At 42.3% G+C, this 23,330-nt stretch overlaps 1 protein-coding gene across 1 annotated transcript; it reads right to left on the reverse strand.

Annotated features, from left to right (window-relative positions):
• Positions 1–864: 864 nt before the first annotated feature.
• On the reverse strand, positions 865–22,327 carry EMB2654 (Tetratricopeptide repeat (TPR)-like superfamily protein). Its single transcript, XM_078586391.1, has 9 exons — positions 21,798–22,327; positions 20,837–21,009; positions 20,182–20,287; positions 17,518–18,627; positions 17,335–17,440; positions 17,035–17,239; positions 16,379–16,511; positions 7,289–7,393; positions 865–1,130 (listed from the first exon to the last, which is right to left on the reverse strand). The coding sequence occupies exons 1-9, from the start codon at positions 22,227–22,229 to the stop codon at positions 996–998; spliced, it is 2,505 nt and encodes an 834-aa protein (XP_078442517.1). The 5' UTR covers positions 22,230–22,327; the 3' UTR covers positions 865–995.
• Positions 22,328–23,330: the final 1,003 nt, after the last annotated feature.

Below are 23,330 nucleotides of genomic sequence, written 5' to 3' on the forward strand. Positions count from 1 at the left end.
TCGTGTTTTGCTGAATCGACTCAAAGTAATGCGAAGGGAGAGGACACATCTCGTGAATATGTTTCAAGTTTTGGCAGCCAGGTGTCAATGGATTGGGAGAAGTGATTGCTGCATATCCTGGTCTCTTAAGAGGTATTTCCACGAATTTTCTGAAATGATCATATTAATTCAAATAATTAATTGGACTAAATTAAAAAAAACGTGGTATTTGGAAAAGAATTCTGGTCTAATTTAAATTGCCATTTTTCCAGGCAGGTTTGACCAGTGGGCGGATTGGATTTCGGCCCTAAAACCTATCTGCTCACTGCCCAAGGGGTTCGAGGCAGTCCGGGCAATCATCCCTACTTTCAGATGACAAATTGGGAATAAAAGGTAATCAGTAAAGGCATTCAAGTGCCAAGAGTCACGGGTACAGAATTGCGTCAAGCGACAAGGGATAGATAAAAATATAAACTTTTACAGAGTGTGTTAGAATAGACACAGAAAAATAATAAATGGTCATTAATAAGTGGAGTCCAGTAGAAAGAACAGAAACTGTCTTTATTCTCGACGGCTCCTCAGCCCCAATCTGAGAAAGGAAGATAGGGAAATTGGGGATATGTCGGTAGGGAGAGGAAGTCAGAAAAAGTGTCAGTCAGGAAAAAGTTTGAGAGTGAAATGGGTACAGCAGAGGGAGTTGCAAGTGATGGTGCTAATTTTGGAGAGTTAATTAAAGACAGAAAGTGAAAAAGAACATATGACCTGTAATCCACACTTACAAATGGAATCCTGCAGAATAAACAGAAGCTTAATGGACCCACCTGGGCTAGTACGAAAAGTATATATGTATTTATAATATACTATATACGGAAGAGACAGAAGACAGTTAGACCGCAGAAACGGCGAAATAACAATGGTGATTTAGGTGAACACAAGCGTAGCATAAAAGATATTTACAACAAATGAACTAAAGAATGTTGGGTTCTTTCTTATAAATTGAAGGTTTTGGTTTTTTTCTACACGGAAGTACCCATCTTTCTCCGGATAGCAGCAGCCAGCTCTCCGCTATTGTCCTTCTCGGCAAATTGAAGGGCGTTTCTATACATGCGAAAAGATGGAGGTATTCCAGCATCTTCCATCCACTGCAAAACCTAGAGTGGAGAGGTACCCAAGTTTTTATCTTTTTAACAAAATTATAAAATACTGTTGGAACTGAAAATTGGGAAGAATGTATTGGAAAAAGTGCAATTGACTTGAGGTTTAACGGCAATCAAACCAAAAGACCAATATGAACACCCCACATGACTTGAGCTATGGAATAAGAAATTGGATCATCAAATATTATCTTTGACGTCGCATTGTGTAGTTCCGAGAACCCAGAATTATTACAAGGCCTATTATCAACACAACAGGAAAGTAAGAAATATGGGAAAAAACAGAATAAGTAAGAGAACATTAAAAATGAAAGCATAGCAGAACACCCCCCTCCACAGGCGGGGGAATTAACTTGTTTACGAGTATACACTTCCCTGTTCTCCAGATCAACAAATAGCAGAGGCTGTATATAGAGGGCAGATTAGTTCTAGATGCAATTTTTTTATGAAATAAAGATCTCATTTTGCGCAATTAGCCCTGTCACAATGCGTTGGACTATGAGCAACATCATCTGGCGACTAAGAAAATGATAGAGATCTTGTTGTAAGTCTCCAGGGTGGAAGAAATCCTTGAACAAAATAAAGAGATGATAGGCATTTGATTAAAAAAAAGGATTACAAATATTGAGTGATGGTGCAGGCCCAGATTTGTGCCTCTTCTAAAGCGCTTCTATGAACCTATTTCCTGAATTCGAAATTCAAGAAAACTTGATAAAAAATGAGCTTTTAGAGATACAATGTTCCTTCAGATCAGGATGGAGATCCAAATTCAGTTGCAAGATGCAGATAGGGAGAGATGAGAAGACAGATCAAAGAGAGAAAAGAGATGCAGTCTGAGAGAAGATAGAATATTTCCTCTTTTCATCTGGTCGCAGATACCCCCTGCATGCCAGCCTTTGAGCTGCCCCACGAATAACCACTTGTTGAAAATCATGTCCTTCCCCCTCCCATATATTAAAAGACTTTGACGCATGTGCAGGCAATTTACCGAGGTCTCCTTGTTTTTAAAAAAAAAAAAATTTACCGAGATCTCTTACTGGTGCGTCGGCTCAATGGGCGTCCTCTCAAAAGGAGAGTCTCTTGTATGAATCAGTGATGCCACTGTTTCTACGAATTCATTCTTCTTGCAGAGTTTGCTCAACCACCAACATTTTCTTGTCTGCCCTAATTATGGGGGGCTACATGCACTTAAAGAAAACTATCCCAGTGCAAATGACGAAAATACTCCTAAAGTGTTTCCGGACGGTAGCAGAATAACTTTCAGCTAAAAGCCTTCATAAGTACCTCAAACATTACCCTGATTTAGAATACTGCACTGGTGCATGATACAATGAATTGTCTTTTAATTCCTCTTGAACGTATTCACCCACTCCGCCATTGCATCAGCAAAGCTAGATGGACTGGAATAAGTTCCGATATTGTCTGTAAAGAAGGACAGGCTCTTCGCCTTCTTAGACATTCCAGTGATACAAATCTCAGCGTTCGTACAGGGGAACAGGATGGATGAGATGAGAGGTAGAGAGCCAGGAGGAGATAATCCCCCCAGAGAGAGGCAAATCCGCCAAAGTGCTCTACAGAATAAACCTAGCTAACTATTAACCCAATACTTTTTCATCAAAACATTCAGTCGGCCTCGCATGGACAGGCTACATGGGTTTAACTAGGGCTGAAAGATATTTAAAGATGATAATTACCCTAAGGATGTAAAAGCATCATATCAGAAATCAGCTTCAGGTTCATGAGTGTGCATATCAATCACTCATGCCTTCAGTGAAGGCATGATCCGGAACATCTCCATTATCCTGCTGACCAGTAGGGGGGATCTTCACCAGGACATATCCATTATCCTGCCTCTCTTTCTCATTCTAGTAAACCAAATCTCTCACCTCCCTCGCTCTTGATCCGGAACTCTCCATCTGGATGTTTTGAACGGTTATATGCTTCTTGATACAGAATTTGCGTTCATGTTGCGGATCAAATCACTATCCAAGATCTGACTGTATCACTTACCCAGCATCTATCAATGTCAGAAGAAAAGAAGCCAGCACATGTCACTTCAAGGGTCTATACGGGCCTAATTAAAGCCTGATTAGGCATGAAGATGAGATGTGCAGAGGATTGTGGGAAAGAAGGTCGGACCAGGGGAACCTCCTACTAGACTGGAGGTCGATCTATCTCCGGTTTGAGCCAGATATATTTTCATTTCCCATAAATTCTCCTATCACCTATCTCTCCAGATGACAGACTATTTGCCATCTAACTCCTTTAGGACTCTTATTTGATCATTTTTTTTTTGAATTAAAGAGGGAAGATCACCCGAAATGTGTGGTCAACCCAGAAATAATGATACACATGAACGTGTAGTACATGACCAGCATGATCCTCTCCAATCAACACTCACTCCCAAACCAATATGTGATGAGGCTTTCCACATCATGTAGCACACTGTCCGTTGAAGCTGCCCTCCCCCTGAACACCACTTCATTACGGTGCAGCCAGATTGCCCAAACAACTGCAAGGACCCTTCCCCTTCCCATCCGTCCCCTGCCTGCACTCCCCTGGATTGAGCCCCAGCATGCCACATCAGAAGACACGTCCACCCCTGTAAGCTTCTGAGGCCTCCAGATCGCCTGAGCAAATGGACATTCAAAGAAAAGATGCAAACAGGTTTCCTCTTCTTGTGTGCACATGGGACACTCGGAAGATGTATCCAGGAACATACGTTTTCTGAGGGCTCTGGTCATTACTCTCATTTGATCATTACGTGGTCTATCTTTGATTTGAGATCTGAGGTGCACAAAGCCACATCTCTCAAATGCAGAATATCAAGGAAGAAAAGAAAAGGGACACTGTTTTCCATGTAACAAGGACATTAACCCAGGCTGCAGGCCTAAATGAGAATTTAACATCATAATCCTTGGGGAAGAAGAAAAAGATCAAGTGGATACAGAAGAGACAATTGATTGGATGCCGATCTAGGAGACTAGAGACACTAACTGTAGTCTGTTTACAGCGCAGGTCTCCCTACAGTCAGCACAGGGACCAACTTCAAAGGCGAATCTGAAGACAAAGGGTTTATTTTACGATGGACAGATCATGATCCTTCCCAACGATGGAGCTAAATGTACCTTCACCAGGAATCATTTGTTTAGAATCTAGTATTTGAAGTCCATGGGAGATACCCTTTGGGCTGAAGATTGGGGCTTCTGTGTAACTTGTATTTCAACTCCCAACCCCTAATTAATAATAGGAAACCTCAGTCATACCTGAGTTTGGCTTTCCACTCCTGTCTGACTCTCAGGGTGACATGTAATAACCATGTCACCACGGGAGGCGCACTTAGCATTAAAGATTGGGTCTTCTATGTAATTTGTATTTCAGCTCCCTACTCCAAATTAAGAATAGGAAGCCCTCAGTCATACCTGAGTGTGGCTTTCCACTCCTGTCCGACTCTCAGGCCAACAAGAGGGACCCCAATGCTCTCTTCTCTCATTTAAAGAGAAAGTGGGGAAACTAACTTAACAACCAAATGACTAAAAGAACTCTAATAGGCCAGAGAGCTGAGATACCTTTGGGGGTACAGGGTCGTTATCCGCCTACAAGAACTACATCTATTGATGGAAATGAATCATCAAATCCACCTCATCCCAGGTGGTCATCTGATTTATTGCTGCATTAACACATACTGTCAGACAATGCCCTTTTATTTACACTCATGTTGAAGCTCTCTCCTCTTCAAGTAATATTTCTTTAAATCTGTACAATTCTGTATTCATAGTAAATCCTTAGGTGGACATCTGATGGGCCAGGCCCAAATCATTTGTAACCTAAATACGGGTCAAATGCTCAGTGATGAAGCGTCATTTTCTTGTTGGAAACCCTAACAGAGAGTAGTGGCATATTTCTCCCAGAGTGGAGACAGGGGGCTGACAGATACTATTATCAGCAGAATGATGAAATTTAGAGCACGATTTATAATTCTTTTCAGCTAACCATTTCATTTATATGATATATCCTGTATTGTCATTTTCTTTATTGCTATTTCCTTTATTGTTATTTCCTTTGATAGGATACTGTTACATGTAACCCCCCGTTGTATCCCATTATATAAAGGGGTACAAGGGAACTGATCAAACAACTATAAAGAAGTTATGTTTTCTGTTTTTCCTTCTTGGATCTCTTGATTTCTCCTCTTGTCGACAAGGGTTTGGTAGGGGAAAGATTTTTTTTTTGAAAGAAGTAGAGGAAAGATTGTCCGTCTACCACTAAAACAATGCTTTGGACTCATTAGAAAATCCAAGAGCCCATACTTGATTCCAGCATGAATCGTCCAAAATAAAAATGAAAAGTGGTGTTTTGTGTCTACTACACAGCCCTAAATTATATCAAAGTCCCAAATCGTAATCTGATTGCTGTGCCGGTGAGCTTTTAGAGGAATTTCAATGTACGGCAATTTTCACCAAACTAGATTCGGCATCAAGGTAACACCAAAAGCACATGAGCGCAAAAGATACACCAAAGACTGCTCGAAGTGAAGCTGTTTGGTTGACGAATGCCCTGTTACCTTTCAATCACTGTAGAACCAAAAGTTTCTTCTGGTTAAGAGGAAGTTTGTTATTTTTCTTTGATGAAATTCTGTTACCCAGCACCAGCTATGACGACCATGCAGCAAATCTGCAGCAGAGCTCTTATTGGGGAGAAGACACCAAAATGATCACCAGCAGATGGAGAGAATGCCGGAATGGATGTTAAGTATAGGAGGGGAGAGGGGCCGGCAGGATAAGTACTTCGCTCAGGGAAGAGACACCAGCAGAATGGACAACACTCGTAGAGAGACATGATAAACAACAATATGATACTTTTTTCCTGGCTGACCTATTTCAAACGAAATACATACAAAGGGAGTTTAACAGAAATGCCATTAGTGGGACAAACAATTAAAGTACCCTTAGAAACGATAAGAGATGGTATCATATTAGCAGACTACTCCTTACACATCGATTCAAAGAAATGGTGCGTGGTTCAGAGAAAAATTGAAAACTTGGGCATTGGGTGTTAATGGTGGACTACTCCAAAATTGCACTTATCACAGAGTAGGCACCTTCAAAGAATTTAGGTAAACTTGGAAACTTTTCAGGATTGACAGGCTATTAGAGAGACCCTTTTCCAAGTATGTGTCAATTGCCATGCTCATTATCGGACTCTTCAAGAAGGGTGTATTGCAATGGTCGGTTGAGCATTTTCCAAATCATAGGTAGCCTGTCGTGATATCTCTCAGCAATGCTTTGCCAAATAGATGCCCTTAACAATGGCATTGGCGCTTTCCTGGCAATTCTTTATCAAAACACAAACCTCTAACAAAGTATCTCGGTTAATTTTGAGAACAGCCATACAGGTTTTAAATTCTAGGTTTTAAATTCTAGGTCTATAGCAGAAATAGCTGGTAAAATTTCTAGGTTTTAAATTCGACATGCATTATGATGCGAGGAGGAGAAACAAGGCGACCAATGCCTCATCCAGAAATAACTGCTGTAAAAATCGAGGGTAAACCGCCAAATAAAGTGAAGTGTCTTTGCATCTTTCACTTCCAGATCTACCACTCGCCTGTTACAACGATCCAGCAGCTGCTGGTTCTGTGAATTCAAGAGGGTTCCCTATAGATGGCTGAGAAGAGCCCGAAAGCTCTCATGGGAAAAGATAGGGTAGAAAGGAAGATCAGTGGTAGAATTGTCACCAGGAACTCAGAGGGAGAGGGAGCAGCAGGGTGCCAGAAAGATCATCTACAAAACCTATACAACCATGATATCTTCATGTATGCACTCCCCAAAGGAGGGCTACATCTATTTGAAGGAAAAAGCCCAAAAACATTAAATGACGAAAAAACCCTGCCCAGTGGTGAAATGACGAAAATGCCCAATGTCCCATCGTATCAATGACCCACGTCATACTCCTATAAAAGCTAATCTCATTAGTCAAAGTGGTTTTCTCTCATTAAGGGTTTGCATCATTTAGTTTAAACCAAATACTCTATACGTTGTGTGCTGATACAAAAAAGCAAAGAGATAATAGAATGATAGCAGTGAATCAGTAAATGAGTCTAATTAGATATAAAATTGATCTACATACAAAATAAAAAACATTAGTTTTCAACAAACCTCTATGTATTTCCTCCATTTCCCTGCCGCTAAAAGGTGCCTCAATAAAATTGAGTAAGTTCCACTATTCACGACCAGACCAGACATAGTAATCTTGAAGAAGAGCTGCGCAGGAAAATTAACCTGTCATGTTTTTTACAGAGAAAAAATAACATTTTATGAACCAAAAATAAAAGAGGAAACAGTTTGCACCAATTTTTGGGTCAAATAAGAGGAAGCATACTGACAAGTACTTCAGCAAGGCATAGAGAAGGAGATGGTAACGGAGGGCAGGAAAGGACAGAGCATGTACCGTGTACAAAAGCACATAATGCTATAACTAATACTGTGGGGGAGAAGGCAGTTACACTGATCTTTCTTTCTTTAAATTTCCCATTCACCGGAGTGGGAGCTGGAGAAATCGGAAGGCACATCCCAAACGACCAGGAGGGGATATCCAGATCGGATCTAATGTTCTCCTTTTTCTACATTTATTCTCTGAATAACTGTGAGAAGACTCGTTTTCTATCTTGATCGACAAATCTCTTGAACAAAATCGTTCCAAGTTTATAGTATCTTGTTCGTTATAGTCAACGTTATAACAGATACCAAGTGAATGCCTAATATGACACTTCACAACACACATAATGCATACAAAAAATTCTAGGAAAGGAAATGTTTTTTTTAAAGAAAAGGAAAGGAAAGGAAAATGTTGAGACCCCAGTCAAGTCTTCTAAGCGGGAATGGGGCTCCAAACAACCTCCCTTGTTTTCGGCCCAACAAGGGACAAATTCAGGCCCAAAACCAAATGAAAATATGACTCCTGGGCAAGCAGTGAGTCATAAAACGGAAAGTGCAGAGGAGAACGAGGCAGGAAATATCCCCTTGTAAACTTCTTTCTACCCTTCTCTCCTCTTTCCCTCATCTCCATCCTACTCTACCCTAACCCCTTCCTCTTCCCTCCGTGACCTTCCACCGGAGACGCCGGTACAGCAGACTTATAGAACCCTGTGGCCCTGGGCGAGATCAACAGCGATTTCTTCTTCTGTTGTCCCTTTCTTCCTACCACTCTTAACATCAGGATTGTGTCTGAGACATTGGACATGAACTAAGTTTTTGAGTTAATCTATTCTGCAAAGGAGAAGGATCTTACCAGAAACCAATTTTAAATATCACGGATTGAAGCATCAACATAGGGAATGGCAGAATCTCTCAACCTTGTCAATGTCTCTCTGCATTGCAATAAATCTCAAGTCCGACTGATTTGTTTACTAACTCCAAAAATTGACGTGGGTGCTGGAGTATTGGTTTTTTTTTTTTTTGAAGAAAATAGGGCAGACCACCCGAAACCGGTGGCCCACCTGATACTATTAAAAAAACAAAGTCATGTACACATCATTTACAGTTATGACCGCTTTTATCCCCCTACCCCCCAAAAAGATATTAGTGCCTCAACGTCAAATATGGCACTCTCGACTCAGGCCTTTCCTCCCTTGAACACCACTTCGTTTCGGTGCAACCATACCGCCCACAGTATTGCAAGAATTCTCCCCCACTCCATTCTGCTCCGGTATCCACCCGTCGTGACTGATGCCCAAAAATTGTCGTCTGAGGAGATATTCACCCCTGAAATCTGTTGCGCGGCCCATACTCCTTGAGCGAGGTGACATGTGAAGAAAAGGTGTGAGCAGTCTTCCTCACCCCTAGCCCACAAGGGGCAGTCGATGGGCTCTGCTGGTGCCCACCTCCGCCGATAGATCCAGGTGACAAGTTTCCGGCTCCTCAACAACCAGCCAAAAATTCTAACTTTGCATCCTTCACCGAGAAAGGTGCCCCCCCCCATACCCATCCATCTCGATAATCTGCTGAAGGACTGAGCGGTAGGAGGATCTCCTGCATTCCCAACAACTCCTCAAACCGAAGATCTGATAATGTCTTAGAGAGGGTTGGGACCCAAGCCCCGTCCCAACATTCGCTGACCGTGGCAGTTGGGTTCCTTGTTAGAGCAAATAGTCTGGAAAACTTCAACTTCAAGGGACCTTGTTTGGACCAGTTATCATGCCAGAACCGAAAGCCTTCCCCATCTCCCAGTTTGGCATCAAATAACTCACGGATGTGAGGGATGATTTGACGTAGGCTGCGCCAAAAAAGGGGACTCCCCCCTACTTCTCACCCATCGCCTTCCCAATCCATATCACGGCCATACATGTCTCTTAGGACATTGAAAACTGCTAGATCATGGAAGATATGTGTTAGGATTTAAGCTAACCAATGGGCCCGAGGCCTTTGTGTAAAATGTAATAGATTAACTCTAGGATTATGAATAAAAGACTAACCTAAAATGAAGGGCCCATTAAGGGCCCACTAATTATCCACTAAGGGCCCATTAGTGGGAGGTCCGAGTAAGGCCAATATTAGGCCCTTTATGAGCCTAATATTTACTGGGTCTGAGATATCTCAGGCCCAGGCTCCAACGGTCAGAAATTCTGACCGTTGGACAGCTATCTCCTTCAACGGTCATATTTTTCGAAAATATGACCGTTAAGGGGATTCTCTCTCTCTAGTTTAAAGGTATAAAGGGGCCTGTTGAAGAAAATAATAGATGATGTTTTTTGCCCCAATTTCCTGGCTGTGTCACTCTCTCCCCTCTCTTTTCTCTTCATTACTGACATGGTATCAGAGCAGAGATCGATCTGAGCCTGCTGCAGCATTGTTTGAAGCCCTGATCGAAGTTTATTGAAGCCCTGATCGCAGTCTTCATTGAAGCTTTGTTTAAGGCTCTGTTTGAGCTCAGATTTCTGTGTTCCTTTCCCTAAAATTCTATGGGAAAATCCAGAACCAGAGCAACAGCCAGAGCAGAAAAAGAAGCTGAGGAGCTAGCCTCCCTAGCTGCCTCCACTCCAGCAGCAGCTCCAGCAGTTCGTGTTTCAGCCGCTGCCATGCAGTTCACCACACCAGTCCAGGGAAGGCCTGTCCTGCCCGACCTGGACATGAAGTACAACGGCATAAATGGCCAAACATGGGTCACTATGACACAAAGAGCTCTCAAGGCAGCCTATCTTGGGAGACATTTGACAGGAGAAGCTCCATCAGAAGATGATGCCGGATTGGAGGTATGGGAGTCGGAAGAGGCTCTCATTACGAACTGGATGATAAAGAACAAGGAGGATGAACAGAAGAAGGATTATCTTTTGATCGACAGCGTCCAAGACCTCTGGTTAGAGGTAAACAGATCGTGTGCAGAAATGCACAGCGACTTTCGTGTCTATGATCTCCGCGAGCAAGAGCGGACACTAAAGCAGGGAAATCTGACAATTTCCACCTATTCAGCAAGGCTAAAGGCGATTTGGCGGGAATTGGATCTCCTGTGGCCCACAGGGGATAAAAATTCCCCCTCGTACATCCGAGAGGTGAAGTTCAGAACTCTACAGTTCCTAATGGGCCTCAACTCCGAGTACGAGACCCTCCGGAGCCAGCTGCTACACCGGGAAAGATTTCCCACATTAGCAGAGGCAATTTCAGAACTCCAAGGAGCAGAAAGCAGGAAGAAGTTAGGTAGCAAGGGAGGAGAAACTCCCAAGCCTACCGTTGCAGCCCACCTAGCAAAAAGAGAGCCCCAGCCTACAGCACCTCCCCAGCAACCCAAAGCCCCTCCAAAGGAAGGTAATACCTCAGAACTTATCTGCGGGTATTGCAGAAAGCCCGGGCACATCAAGCGAGACTGCCGAAGGCTGGCGTGGAAGGAGGAGCAGATCAAGAAAGGGACCTGGAACCCAGGCCAGCAGAAGAAGGCCTATGTGGCCAGCGAGGGAGACCAACCACCCTCCACCGAGAAGGAGGAAACCGGGAGCAACATCCAGAAAATGATTCAAGCGGAAGTAAGCAAAATCCTGCAGAAAATGAGCTCAACGTCCCTCGTGCAGTCTGGTAAGTGTTTTGCATTTACTATTACAAATTCTCAACCTATTTCAGTATCATGGGTGTTGGATTCAGGGGCGACAGACCATATGTCACCCCACAGATCCTTATTTCGAACTTACGAGTTTGAAAAAGGAAATCTTAAAGTTTTCACTGCCAATGGAGGAGTCTTACCGGTAGAGGGAAGAGGAACAATCCTCATTAAAGGGAAAGTCCTGAAGGGGGTACTCCACGTACCTGAATTGAAGGCAAATCTTTTGTCTTTAATCCAGCTAGTGGAGAATACCTGATGGCGGTTCTCCTTGGATTCTGACTGTTGTTTTTTATGTGTAAGGACACCGGACAGAAGATTTCATCTGTTAGCCGGAGAGGCGGTCTTCTCCTGCTAGATGAATCATGGGAAGGAGGGGGGGAGTCGATGGTCTATGCTGCCCAGAGCGAGGAGCGGGTCATCCTTCTCCATAGAAGATTAGGACACCCCTCATTTCATACCTTAAAACAATTGCATCCTCATTTGTTTAATGGAATTTGTTTTGAAAACTTAATTTGTGAGAGTTGCCAATTCGCTAAACTTAAACGGTCCCCATACGTCAGTACGAACCACAGAGCCTCCTCGGCCTTCGAGTGTGTTCATAGTGATGTATGGGGCCCCTGTTCCATAACTGGATTATTACACCAGAGATGGTTTGTCCTATTTGTAGATGATTTCACGAGGTATACATGGGTATACCTAATGAAATCAAAGGCAGAAGTACCGTCTATTATTCTGTTGTTTTGCGAAATGATTCAAAATCAGTTTGGAAAAAGAATTAAATGTCTGAGATCCGACAATGCCAAGGAATACTTCTGCGGAGAAGTAAACAACTACATGGAAATGAAGGGAATTGTCCATCAATCTTCATGTGTAAATACCCCTCAGCAAAACGGGCTTGCTGAGAGGAAAATTGGTCATATTATGACGTCGGCCAGGGCACTCCTGTTTCAAGGAAATTGCCCTAAATACCTTTGGACTGAGGCAGTAGCTACGTCCACACACCTCATCAACAGGACAGCATCAAAGACATTGGGACTCAAGGCCCCAATTGACATTTTATCCTCTGAATTTCATAACATAACTTTAAAGACTAACCTGCCGGCCAAAGTATTTGGCTGTGTTGTGTATGTTTATGTCCACAATGCAGGAAAATTGGATCATCGGGCAGTGAAATGTGTGTTTTTGGGTTACTCTACCACGCAGAAAGGGTATAAGTGCTATAATCCGGAGTCAAGGAAAGTGTACGTTTCTGCAGATGTGCAATTCGACGAAGTCAGAATGTTTTATGGGACAGCAGACAGATCTGGAGATTACTTGGAATCAGAGGAAGGAGATGCGGAAGGTGGGAAGTCCAGTCGATTGCTAGAATTAAGGGATAGTGAAGAGGAACGTGAAGAAAACACTGCCGGATATGACAGAAAAAGAGGGACCTCACCCGGTAGTGGATGCCGTAAGCGAAGAACAAATATCAGCAGAAGAAGCAAATCAAAGCAACCATGGATGGCCGATTGTAGTTAGTAAAGGTACCCGGAAGTGTACGAAGACCAAACTATATCCGGTAAGCAACTATGTCTCCTACAGTCGTTTTTCCCCAGAATATAATCAAGTGGTGCAGGCCTTGATAGCTGTGTCTATCCCAAAGAACATCAGAGAAGCTCTGACATCCCCAGAATGGAGAAAGGCAATGGACGAGGAAATGGAAGCACTTGAGAAGAACGGCACCTGGGAGGTCGGTACCCTTCCAATGGGAAAAAAGGTAGTCGGTTGTAGATGGGTCTTTACGGTAAAATACCACTCAGATGGGTCAATAGCAAGGCACAAAGCCAGACTGGTGGCCCAGGGGTATACGCAGTCATATGGGATTGACTACAATGAAACGTTCGCCCCTGTTGCGAAACTAAACACGGTCAGAATTCTGATTGCACTGGCAGCAATCTACAAGTGGAAGTTACACCAGTACGACGTGAAGAATGCTTTCCTACATGGAGAACTTGAAGAGGAGGTATATATGGCACAACCTCCTGGATATCAGGTGAGCGACAATCCCAGGAACGTCTGCCGCCTCAGAAAGTCTTTATATGGACTTAAGCAGTCTCCCAGAGCATGGTTCGGAAAGTTCTCTAGGGCCATGCTGACAGCAGGATACTTTCAGAGTGAAGGAGACCATACACTCTTCATAAAACATGGTAAGGAAGGTATGGTAGCAATATTAATTGTGTATGTGGATGATATAATTATAACAGGGAATGACGACGAAGAAATTCAGAAACTGGAAAGGTACCTATCGTCATCATTTGATATTAAATCACTGGGGCCTCTAACCTATTTTCTAGGAATTGAAGTTGCCTACTCAGGGACTGGGATTGTACTGTCTCAGCACAAGTACATCCTAAATCTGTTGAAAGAAACCGGTAAGCTGGACTGCCGCCCAGCCGCCACACCAGTTGACATTAATGTCAAACTAAAGGCACAGCAGCATGAGAGGGATGCTCCGGTGGACAAGACATCGTTTCAGAGACTCATTGGTAAGCTCCTGTACCTCAATCATACGAGACCTGACATTGCATTTGCAGTGAACTCCCTGAGCCAGTTCATGAACGACCCACGGGAGTCTCATCAAGGCGCAGCAGACAGAATTTTAGCCTATCTAAAAGGAACTATTGGACAGGGACTATTCTTCCGAACAGGAGGTGAGCCAAGTATTACTTTATACACTGACTCTGATTATGCAGGGTCCTTCGAAGACAGCCGCTCTACTTCTGGGTACTGCAGCTTCCTTGGTGGTAACCTCGTTACATGGCGAAGCAAGAAGCAGAAGGAAGTTTCCCTCTCAAGTGCTGAAGCAGAGCTTCGAGCCTTGAAGAAGGGGGTCTGCGAAGGCATGTGGCTCAAGGGCATCTTGAAGGACCTACACTTATACAACAGTAAGGGTATGATTTTGCAGTCAGACAGCAAGTCAGCCATTGCAATGGCGAAGAACCCAGTCCAACATGAGCGCACAAAGCACGCACGGGTGGTGAGACATTACATCAAGCAGAACATTGATGAGGGGCATATCGTCCCACAATATGTACCTACGCTGGAGCAGACCGCGGACATCTTCACGAAAGGCATCCCAGGCCCTCAATTTCAGGCGTTGGTGTCCAAGTTGGGCATGATCAACATCTATACCCAACTTGCGGGGGGGTGTTAGATCATGGAAGATATGTGTTAGGATTTAAGCTAACCAATGGACCCGAGGCCTTTGTGTAAAATGTAATAGATTAACTCTAGGATTATGAATAAAAGACTAACCTAAAATGAAGGGCCCATTAAGGGCCCACTAATTATCCACTAAGGGCCCATTAGTGGGAGGTCCGAGTAAGGCCAATATTAGGCCCTTTATGAGCCTAATATTTACTGGGTCTGAGATATCTCAGGCCCAGGCTCCAACGGTCAGAAATTCTGACCATTGGACAGCTATCTCCTTCAACGGTCATATTTTTCGAAAATATGACCGTTAAGGGGATTCTCTCTCTCTAGTTTAAAGGTATAAAGGGGCCTGTTGAAGAAAATAATAGATGATGTTTTTTGCCCCAATTTCCTGGCTGTGTCACTCTCTCCCCTCTCTTTTCTCTTCATTACTGACAAAAACAAGACCCTCCGCTGGTGTCATAACTCGTTCGACCCATTAAGGCAGCAATGCCGAATTCACGGATTCCAAGCGGAGAACCCCCAGCCCTCCTTGTTTCAGAGGTCTACAGACCACATCCCATGCTACTATGGGTATCCCCCTAGGATCCCCCTCTCTCCCACCTCCCCAAAAGAACCGCCTCATTAATCCTTCTAGCCGCTTTGTCACAACTGCCGGTGCTTTATTTACCGACAAGAAGAATATAGGGATCGCTGAGAGCACCGACCTCAAAAGTACCAGGCGACCCCCTCATGATAACACCTTGTTCTGCCAGCCCTCCAACCTGCGCTCCACCTTGTCAATCACTGGCTGCCAGTCTGCAGCTAGGAGGCGTCTCCCTGTCAGTGGAAGACCCAAATACTTCATTGGTAGCGAACCTCGGGGTGTGCCTGGCGCATTACCGCATTGGATCTCCTCCTCCAACGATAGGCCGAATCCCACAAAGACTGACTTTTCTCTGTTGAGACGTAACCCCGAGAAATCAGCAAATAATTCTAACAGGGATGATATGATGTGGAGCTGGAGTTTTGAATTTTGAAATTTTGGCGACTCTTCTAGTTTAACTCGTTTTTTACTCTTTACAAAAAGCAGCACATGGTTGCCCAATCCTGTGGTAAAGCTGAGTACCAAGCCACGGCTCATGCCAATTAACGTCCGATTATCTCACTTTCTGATGTAACTAGGCTCTTTTATGATAATGCTATCCCACTCTACTATGATAATCAGGCTGCCCTGTGTAGTGCATCCAAACCACTATCTCATGAGCAGAGAAAACAAATACAACTTGATTGTCATTTCATTTGTAAGGAGACTCCATGCTTCCTATGAGTGTCTCTTCAGAGGCCAACTTGTGTATATGTTCATGAAGGCTCTCCCCAGATGGTGTGTTGCTTCGTCCTTCAGTAAGCTTTGCCCATATGACCTAAATCCTTCAACTTGAGGGGACTAATAAGACTTCTTTTACGCATTTGGGCTCTGGTTTGTTTTCCCTCCATGAATTTCTCTCTACTCCCTTGATGATTCTCACATTATTCCAAAATGCAGTTTGAGGAAGTTGACTCATATTTTAATCAATAGGATAAAAATCTTACACGATTATTCCCAAATGCAGTTTGAGGAGGTTGACTCATATTTTAAGTTGACTGCCCAAAGTAGCAATCTCATATTACGTCTAAGAGTCTCGTTACCTTTTATTTTTTACGGTATTAAGTGAAAACCGTAAAAATAAAACGTTATCAAAGAAAGCAGCGGTTATTGCATGACCAAAAATACTAAGGATTAGAATTTAAAGTAATACAGGACATAATACTGAGCAAAAAAATTTAAAAAGAGATTTTTATATAATATTGTTAAACGAAAATGTGTAATAATATTATCAGAATTTACCGATGCAAAATGAACCAAATATATACAGGCACATATTGTGAAACGTGGGCAACTAGGATACATAAAATATTCACAACAAAAAGACAAGATAAGGACGAACCTTCATCATACTGTCCACCTTCCCACTTTTACCAAAGAAATGGAGAATCTGATTGCAAGTTCCAAGCGAAAGGAATTTGAGTGATGGCTCCATTTCCTCAACGAGTTCACCCGCGCATCTCCAATCTCTTAGACTTTGATGAACCATCACAAGAAAACAAAAGACAACTAATTTAGCCTCTCAAACCTCTTAAAATTTTAAACAGTTATGAAAACATTATGAACCATTTCTGATTAATTCAATAAGTTTTTTTTGCTTTTATTGATCATTGAAAAGCAAAAAGTTTGCTGATAAAAGGAAAGGACTACATATTGACATTAGAAGGATGAAAGTTTTTGGGACTTAATACTTTCAAACACAACCCTGCAAATTTCAATGACATCCAAAATTAACCATCACTAAAAGTTAACTATTCCTGCATTGGCTCAGAATCAAAGGCCGGAAAACAAACTTTAGCCTTTTGAAAGGACCCATCCTCACCGTCATCTCATTTTTCTACTACAGTAATTCTGATCTGTCCTAGCGATAGATGAATCGAAATTATGACAGATTCCCGTACACCATTGAAGGTAAAGTTAATGTTTTCTCATTTTAAGATAGAAAACCAAAAGAATGAACATTGAGATTGTTTTCAACGATGAACCTTCTCTACTTACATGCTGCAAGCTGATAATATTTCAAAAGTGATTGCCGAGTTGAAAGGAACAGATTTTTCTTTCATCAACGTTGCTAATGTAAGAACCCGTTCGGGTTGACATCCTTTGTTGAAAGATTTCATCAAAGAAGAGTATGCGATTGGATCTGCAGGGATATCACACAATTCCATTTCCTGAAATATCTCCCAAGCCTTCTCACAGTTTCCTTCAGAGGAAAGGCACAACATTAGCAACATTAGCAAGAGTCACACTCAATTCATCAAAGAATCTAAACGAATCAAAACTTTCAGGTTGCAATACCAGCTCCACCATACAAGTCAATCATAGCAGTGTATGCCACAACATCTGGAGAACAACCTGAGCACTTCATTTTGGAAAACATGGATTCTGCTTCTGAGATTTGGCCCTAAAAAGTAAGGGTAAACGGTGAATGGACACTTAAAGCGCAATACAACAAATTGATGAAATCAAGGGACTCTGTACCTTTTTGTTGTAAATGCATATTGCAGACGAATAAAACTCCTTTGAAAAAGGAATTTGCAAAGTTGTCATCTCATTCAGAAACTCGAGAGACTCGTCATACTTCCCAATCTTCCATAAACCACTCAGTAAGATATTGAAAGTGACTGCATCCGGCTTGATCTTTCTTTCCTTCATAGAATGATACAACTGCAAAGCCTTTTCATGGTTTCCAGTATTTAAGTAACTCCCTATTGCTGAGTTATATGCAACCGTGTTCAGTTCAATGCCACGGCATTTGGCAGCAGAAAGTACAGAATCTATATTCACAATTTGACTGCACCGGCTGCAGGCCCCTAAAAGAGTGCTCATTGTTATGACATCAGGGCGAGTCCCACTCCTCTCCATTTCACGAAGCATATCTAAAGCTTCTTCCAACTTCCCTGAAGAGCCGTAGGAGTCAATAAGAGCATTGTAGCTTACTATATTTGGCTTACAAGAACTCTGTTTCATCTTCTCAAAAATCTCCCGAGCTTTCTCTGGCTGTCCAGACCTGCCATATGCATTGATCAATGATGTATAAGATATAACATCTGGTTGAAAACCAGATTTCTTTAGGGAATTGAAGGCAGATAAAGCCCCCGTATCCATTCCATGGGATGCATAGGCCCCGATAAGAGCATTATATGATACTAAGCTTGGTTTCAACCCATCAGAAACCATCAAATCAAACACTGCTTTACAATTTTCTATTTGCCCACAAGATGAATAAGCTTGAATGATGCTGGTGAATGTTACAACATCTGGAGGGCATTCTGCTCTTTTTTCTCTCATTGAATTAAAGATATCAACAGCCTTTCCAAATTGTCCCAGTTTAATGAGACAATGAATGACTATGTTGAGGGTGATTGTATCTGGAAGAATTTGTCTTCTTTTCATTAATTCGAAGTATGAAAGTGCTTTCAAATATTGAGATCCTCTCTTGAGAGCAGACAGAACTATGTTATGGGTTACTAAATCCGGTCCAACTCCATTATCTGTCATTTTTTGGCAAATCTCTAGGGCTTTTTTCCACTGACCGCTGGATCCACAGGCATGGATTAAATTATTGTATGTAGAGCGGCTAGGAGGAATCTGCAAAAATTAGGAATCAAGAAACAAATTAGTCAGAAATTCAGCTTCAAAATGAAGTCATAGATTTCAAACAGTAACGAGAAAGGTTCATCCAAACTATTGACTTTTCCACGTATGAACTAGATCATCTGGACCATTTCGTTATGATGAAAAATAGCTGAGGCTGCAAATACTTTTATGTGATTAATATCAGAAAAGGAAGCCACATGTGAAGAGAAGCAGTCCCAGTCTTGAGCATCTTGAGAACTTATCAGAAATAACCTCCTAATGGAGGAATGTCGGTAAAATATCAGACCAGGCCCTTATTGGGCCAGACTGAGTTTGAAATGGAAGAAGCCCCGGCTGACAATTTAAAAGGAATGGGTCCTACAGCAGGAGGGCAATGTCTTTCTTCTGAATTCTGAACGAGTAATGGAGTCAGCATCTGTTGGAGGCTGCGGGTCAATCGACTATGGATCCCGTCTGAAGAGCAAGGGCCAGCAGAGCACGACGACGAAGAAAGAAGAGGAAGGGAGCTTGGAAAGTGATCAACAGAGAAGCTGAAGACGGAGTTGTTTCCTGGTACATTATCAGTAATCCATGGCAAAATCAATACCTAAGTCGTATTATAATCCAGGTTTTCAAACTGATGGATTTCATTAAAACTGTTATAGTTACAATGTAGCACGTGAGTCTCAAGTGCTACACACAGTTAGACTTGACATGGTACTTTGTATTCTGCTGTGACTAATCCAGCCCACAACGCACCTTTCTATATCACTTACACCTGATAGAAAAAACCTAGCCCTTTTGCTTATTTTGCATTTCCTGTGGTGTTCTGCCATCTCTCTTCAGTCTCCCTTCCTCGATTCTGACTCCAGCTGTCAAAACGTTTAGGTAAAAATCGTTGCATATGAAGGATAGTTTAAAAACATTTAAACTATAATTCTAAACCACACAATCAAGGAATACAGGAAAATATATCCCTTTCCTGTCCAATTGTTAATCTTTATGTTCATTTGTGTTTCTCTCCTACTGTCTCTCATTTGTTATGATGTCTTTCAGTGATCTGTACGAACTTCCCAGGTCCATACTGGGTCTAGAACCTGTATTTAAACGAGCCCATGGATCAATAAAACGTGACTCTCCCTTGGGACAATTATTTTGATTTTTCACTCTATGTAGAGGTGTCATTCCCCCATAACTTTTCCGGAGCTCCACCACTGACAACTTCAGGGAGGATTCAGCCCTTGACAACAGCGACAAATGCAAAAGAAATGCATGAGGGATATCATCCATAATAATACCCCTACTTCTAACATAATCGTCTGTAGGCCGGGGCTAGATGATTGACATTGACCTGAAGGTCTTTCAGACAACAAGCTCTCTTTTGCAACTTCTCAGACTAATTAAGGAATGACTAACACTTAATAGACTGAAAGCAGATGACTTCTTAAAGAATAAAAGTAGATAAATCTGAATCATACATTTTTCAAAAAAATCACATTATTTCACAGTAGTTAAAAACCAATTTTCTTTCACATTTTTGGCAATTATGATAAAAAAGATACATACCGCAGCACGAGGCATGTCATCCATTATATTTAAAGCCCAACGCCATTGACCTGCCCGGCCATGTGCATTGATTAGAGCATTGTATGTGTCTACATCTGGTTTGCAACTGGCAAAAGCAAAAATCAACAGTCAATTCCCTGTTTAAAGCAAAAAAAAGTGTAAGACTCATACATTACGTAAAGATCTAGGAGTCAATGGCAGAGTGAAGACTGTGAAGCATGAAGTCTCTGCAACAAGTGCAGGAGAAAAACGGAAATGGGCACTTCAGTTGAAATAAGCACGAAATGATGAACACTAAATCACATTTTTAATCAACGAATTTCAGTTTTTCCAGGCTCATGATAGCCCACTCCAATTCATCTAATGGGAGGATGTAATAGAAAAATGTTCACATCATGTTGCAGAAACAGGAGAAAAATACAATTGTAGACGTTTTGCAGTCGGCCCAACTTGGATATCACCGTTTTAGGTAAAAGAAAATCATAAACTGAACATTATGACAGAACGGGAACAAAATATTTTTCTACACGTACTCAGCTTGAAAGATTAATTTAGAAACGAATTAAGTAATAAATAAATTCTGGAACAAGACCAAAAAAGGATAATCAGACATGCATTTTGGTAAGGAAGCATAGCAAGACAGAATCAACAGTACCGCCACTCTTGCATTTCAAAAAACAATCCACGAGCTTGATCAGTACGGTTACATCTGGCATGCAACCGAATCATCATGTTATAAATGTCACTGCAAGCACGATAAATATTTTGGTTTTTCATCCAAGAAAACACTTTGATGCTATGCTCAATTGCATTAGCATTACACAACTCCTGCAAGAAGAACAATAGAAAACCATTAAGAATACCGAATACAGCTTAAAACATCCAAAGACAATGCAACAGAAAGAATGCACTATTTCAAAAACAGGACATGCAAACTCACAGCCTCCTTAAAAGGGGTAAAAAAATCTGCCAAAATAATGAATAAAAATGGATATCATAGAATGGTTTCAGAACACGTTGTATGCAATAAATGACAATCCAACTAGAGGCTAACTTTTCCATGGCAGTTTCTTCAATTTTTACAAGTTCCATGGTTTTTGGTTCAGAACAAAAAGTTGATGAATCTTGAAACTAGGCAAGCAGAGAATTCTTAACTTGGAGATGCCGAGATAATTCCAAACCAACAAGACAGAAATTAGGTTTCCTACGTAAAACTCTCATGAAGCTCATTCAGCGGAAAATGCGATTCAATCCAATCTTCACACTTCTCGAGATAAATCTTGATGAGGCATTCAGTCCCATTCACTGTGTTCAGAAAAATGTGTTTAGATAAAATTATCGTTTTTAGTGAGTAAAACCCAAAAAAAAATCGCAGAATGTGGTTCCAACACAGGATCATCAAGTAATTAAAAAAAGGCTTGATATTTGTGGTTCTTCGATAGGACTGGGGTTATGAAAAAAAAAATCATTGTTAGAGTTTATGAGAACTTTAATCTTAGATTTCTAATAAACTAAATGTGGGTGACGATTCAACCAAATTGCCGATTAAACACGAGACAAAGGTTCAACCAATCGAACCCTCATTACCAAGATCGAGTAAAAGCACCGGCGTATACCTGGATGAGCAAGGGAAAATTCTTCCGCGCAAAACGGCCAGCCCAGCGATTAAGAACTCCATCAACATCTTCCCAGTGATTTAGCCGCAGAATTCGCTCTACAACCTCCGTGACAGACCAATCCGCGCTGCCCGCCGCACGGGGGCGGTATTTCGCCGGAATCTTGTCCCTGCCGACGCCCTTAACATCGACGAAGGTCCGGCGATACCCTTTATCGTAGTTGACGGAAGCGGGCGATCTCTGGTTTTCCCCAATTGGGTTGATCGGATTGGATTCTGGAAATCTAGCGCTGCTGCTCGGGCTGTCGTCGTCGCGGGAGCTGGTTCGGATGAGCAAGTCGCGCGATGGCGGAGGAGTGGGCGGTCTCTTCCGTGATGCTCGGGTGGGGAGGCGAGGGTCTCCCATGGCGACGGGAGAGGGCATCGTCCCCATGGCCGGGAGGGGGAAGGGGAGATGAGTGAGGTACTTGCTCTTCTCCTTCAAAATATTTAAGCCTTCTCGCTTTCTCTCTCTTTTCTCTCTTTCTCAGGTCTCTTCTCTCTGACTCTCTTTTATCTCTCTTCAACTCTCTCTCTACCTCTCTCTCATTCTCTCTCTTCACCTCTCTTTCATTCACTCTCATTCTCTCTCTTCACCTCTCTTTCATTCACTCTCATTCTCTCTCTTCACCTCTCTTTCATTCTCTCTCGTTCTCTCTCTTCACCTCTCTCATTCTCCCTCTCATTCTTACTCTCTCTCTTCACCTCTCTTTCATTCTCTCTCTTCACCTCTCTTTCATTCTCTCTCATTCTCTCTCTTCACCTCTCTTTCATTCTCTCTCCTTCTCTCTCTTCCCCTCTCTCATTCTCCCTCTCATTCTTACTCTCTCTCTTCACCTCTCTTTCATTCTCTCTCATTCTCTTGCTTCACCTCTCTCATTCTCTCTCTTCACCTCTCTTTCATTCTCTCTTCACCTCTTGCATTCTCAATCTCATTCTCTTGCTTCACCTCTCTCATTCTCTCTCTTCACCTCTCTTTCATTCTCTCTTCACCTCTTGCATTCTCAATCTCATTCTCTCTCTTCACCTCTCTTTCATTCTCTCTCTTCACCTCTCTTTCATTCTCTCTCTTCACCTCTCTTTCATTCTCTCTCATTCTCTTGCTTCACCTCTCTCATTCTCTCTCTTCACCTCTCTTTCATTCTCTCTCATTCTCCCTCTCATTCTCTCATTCTCTCTCTTCACCTCTCTCATTCTAACTCTCATTCTCTCTCTTCACCTCTCTCATTCTCTCATTCTCTCTCTTCACCTCTCTCATTTTCCCTCTCATTCTCTCATTTTCTCTCTTCACCTCTCTCGTTCTTTCTCTCATTCTCTCTCCCATTTTCTCTCTTCACCTCTCCCATTCTCCCTCTCATTTTCTCATTTTCTCATTTTCTCTGTTCACCTCTCTCATTCTCTCTCTTAACCTCTCCCATTCACCCTCTCATTTTCTCATTTTCTCTCATTCTCTCTCTCATTCTCTCTCTTCACCTCTCCCATTCTCCCTCTCTTT

Source organism: Wolffia australiana, chromosome 1 (assembly GCF_029677425.1).
Source record: "Wolffia australiana isolate 7733 chromosome 1, ASM2967742v1".
Lineage (NCBI taxonomy): Eukaryota > Viridiplantae > Streptophyta > Magnoliopsida > Alismatales > Araceae > Wolffia > Wolffia australiana.

Coding starts and splice junctions, on each gene's coding strand:
- EMB2654 (XM_078586391.1), bottom strand. CDS start 22,229: ATGGGGACGATGCCCTCTCCCGTCGCCATGGGAGACCCTCGCCTCCCC. Junction 21,010..21,797: donor ATTTTCCCTTGCTCATCCAG/GTATACGCCGGT, acceptor TTCTTCTTGCAG/GAGTTGTGTAATGCTAATGC. Junction 17,240..17,334: donor TGACTTGTATGGTGGAGCTG/GTATTGCAACCT, acceptor TTTCCTCTGAAG/GAAACTGTGAGAAGGCTTGG.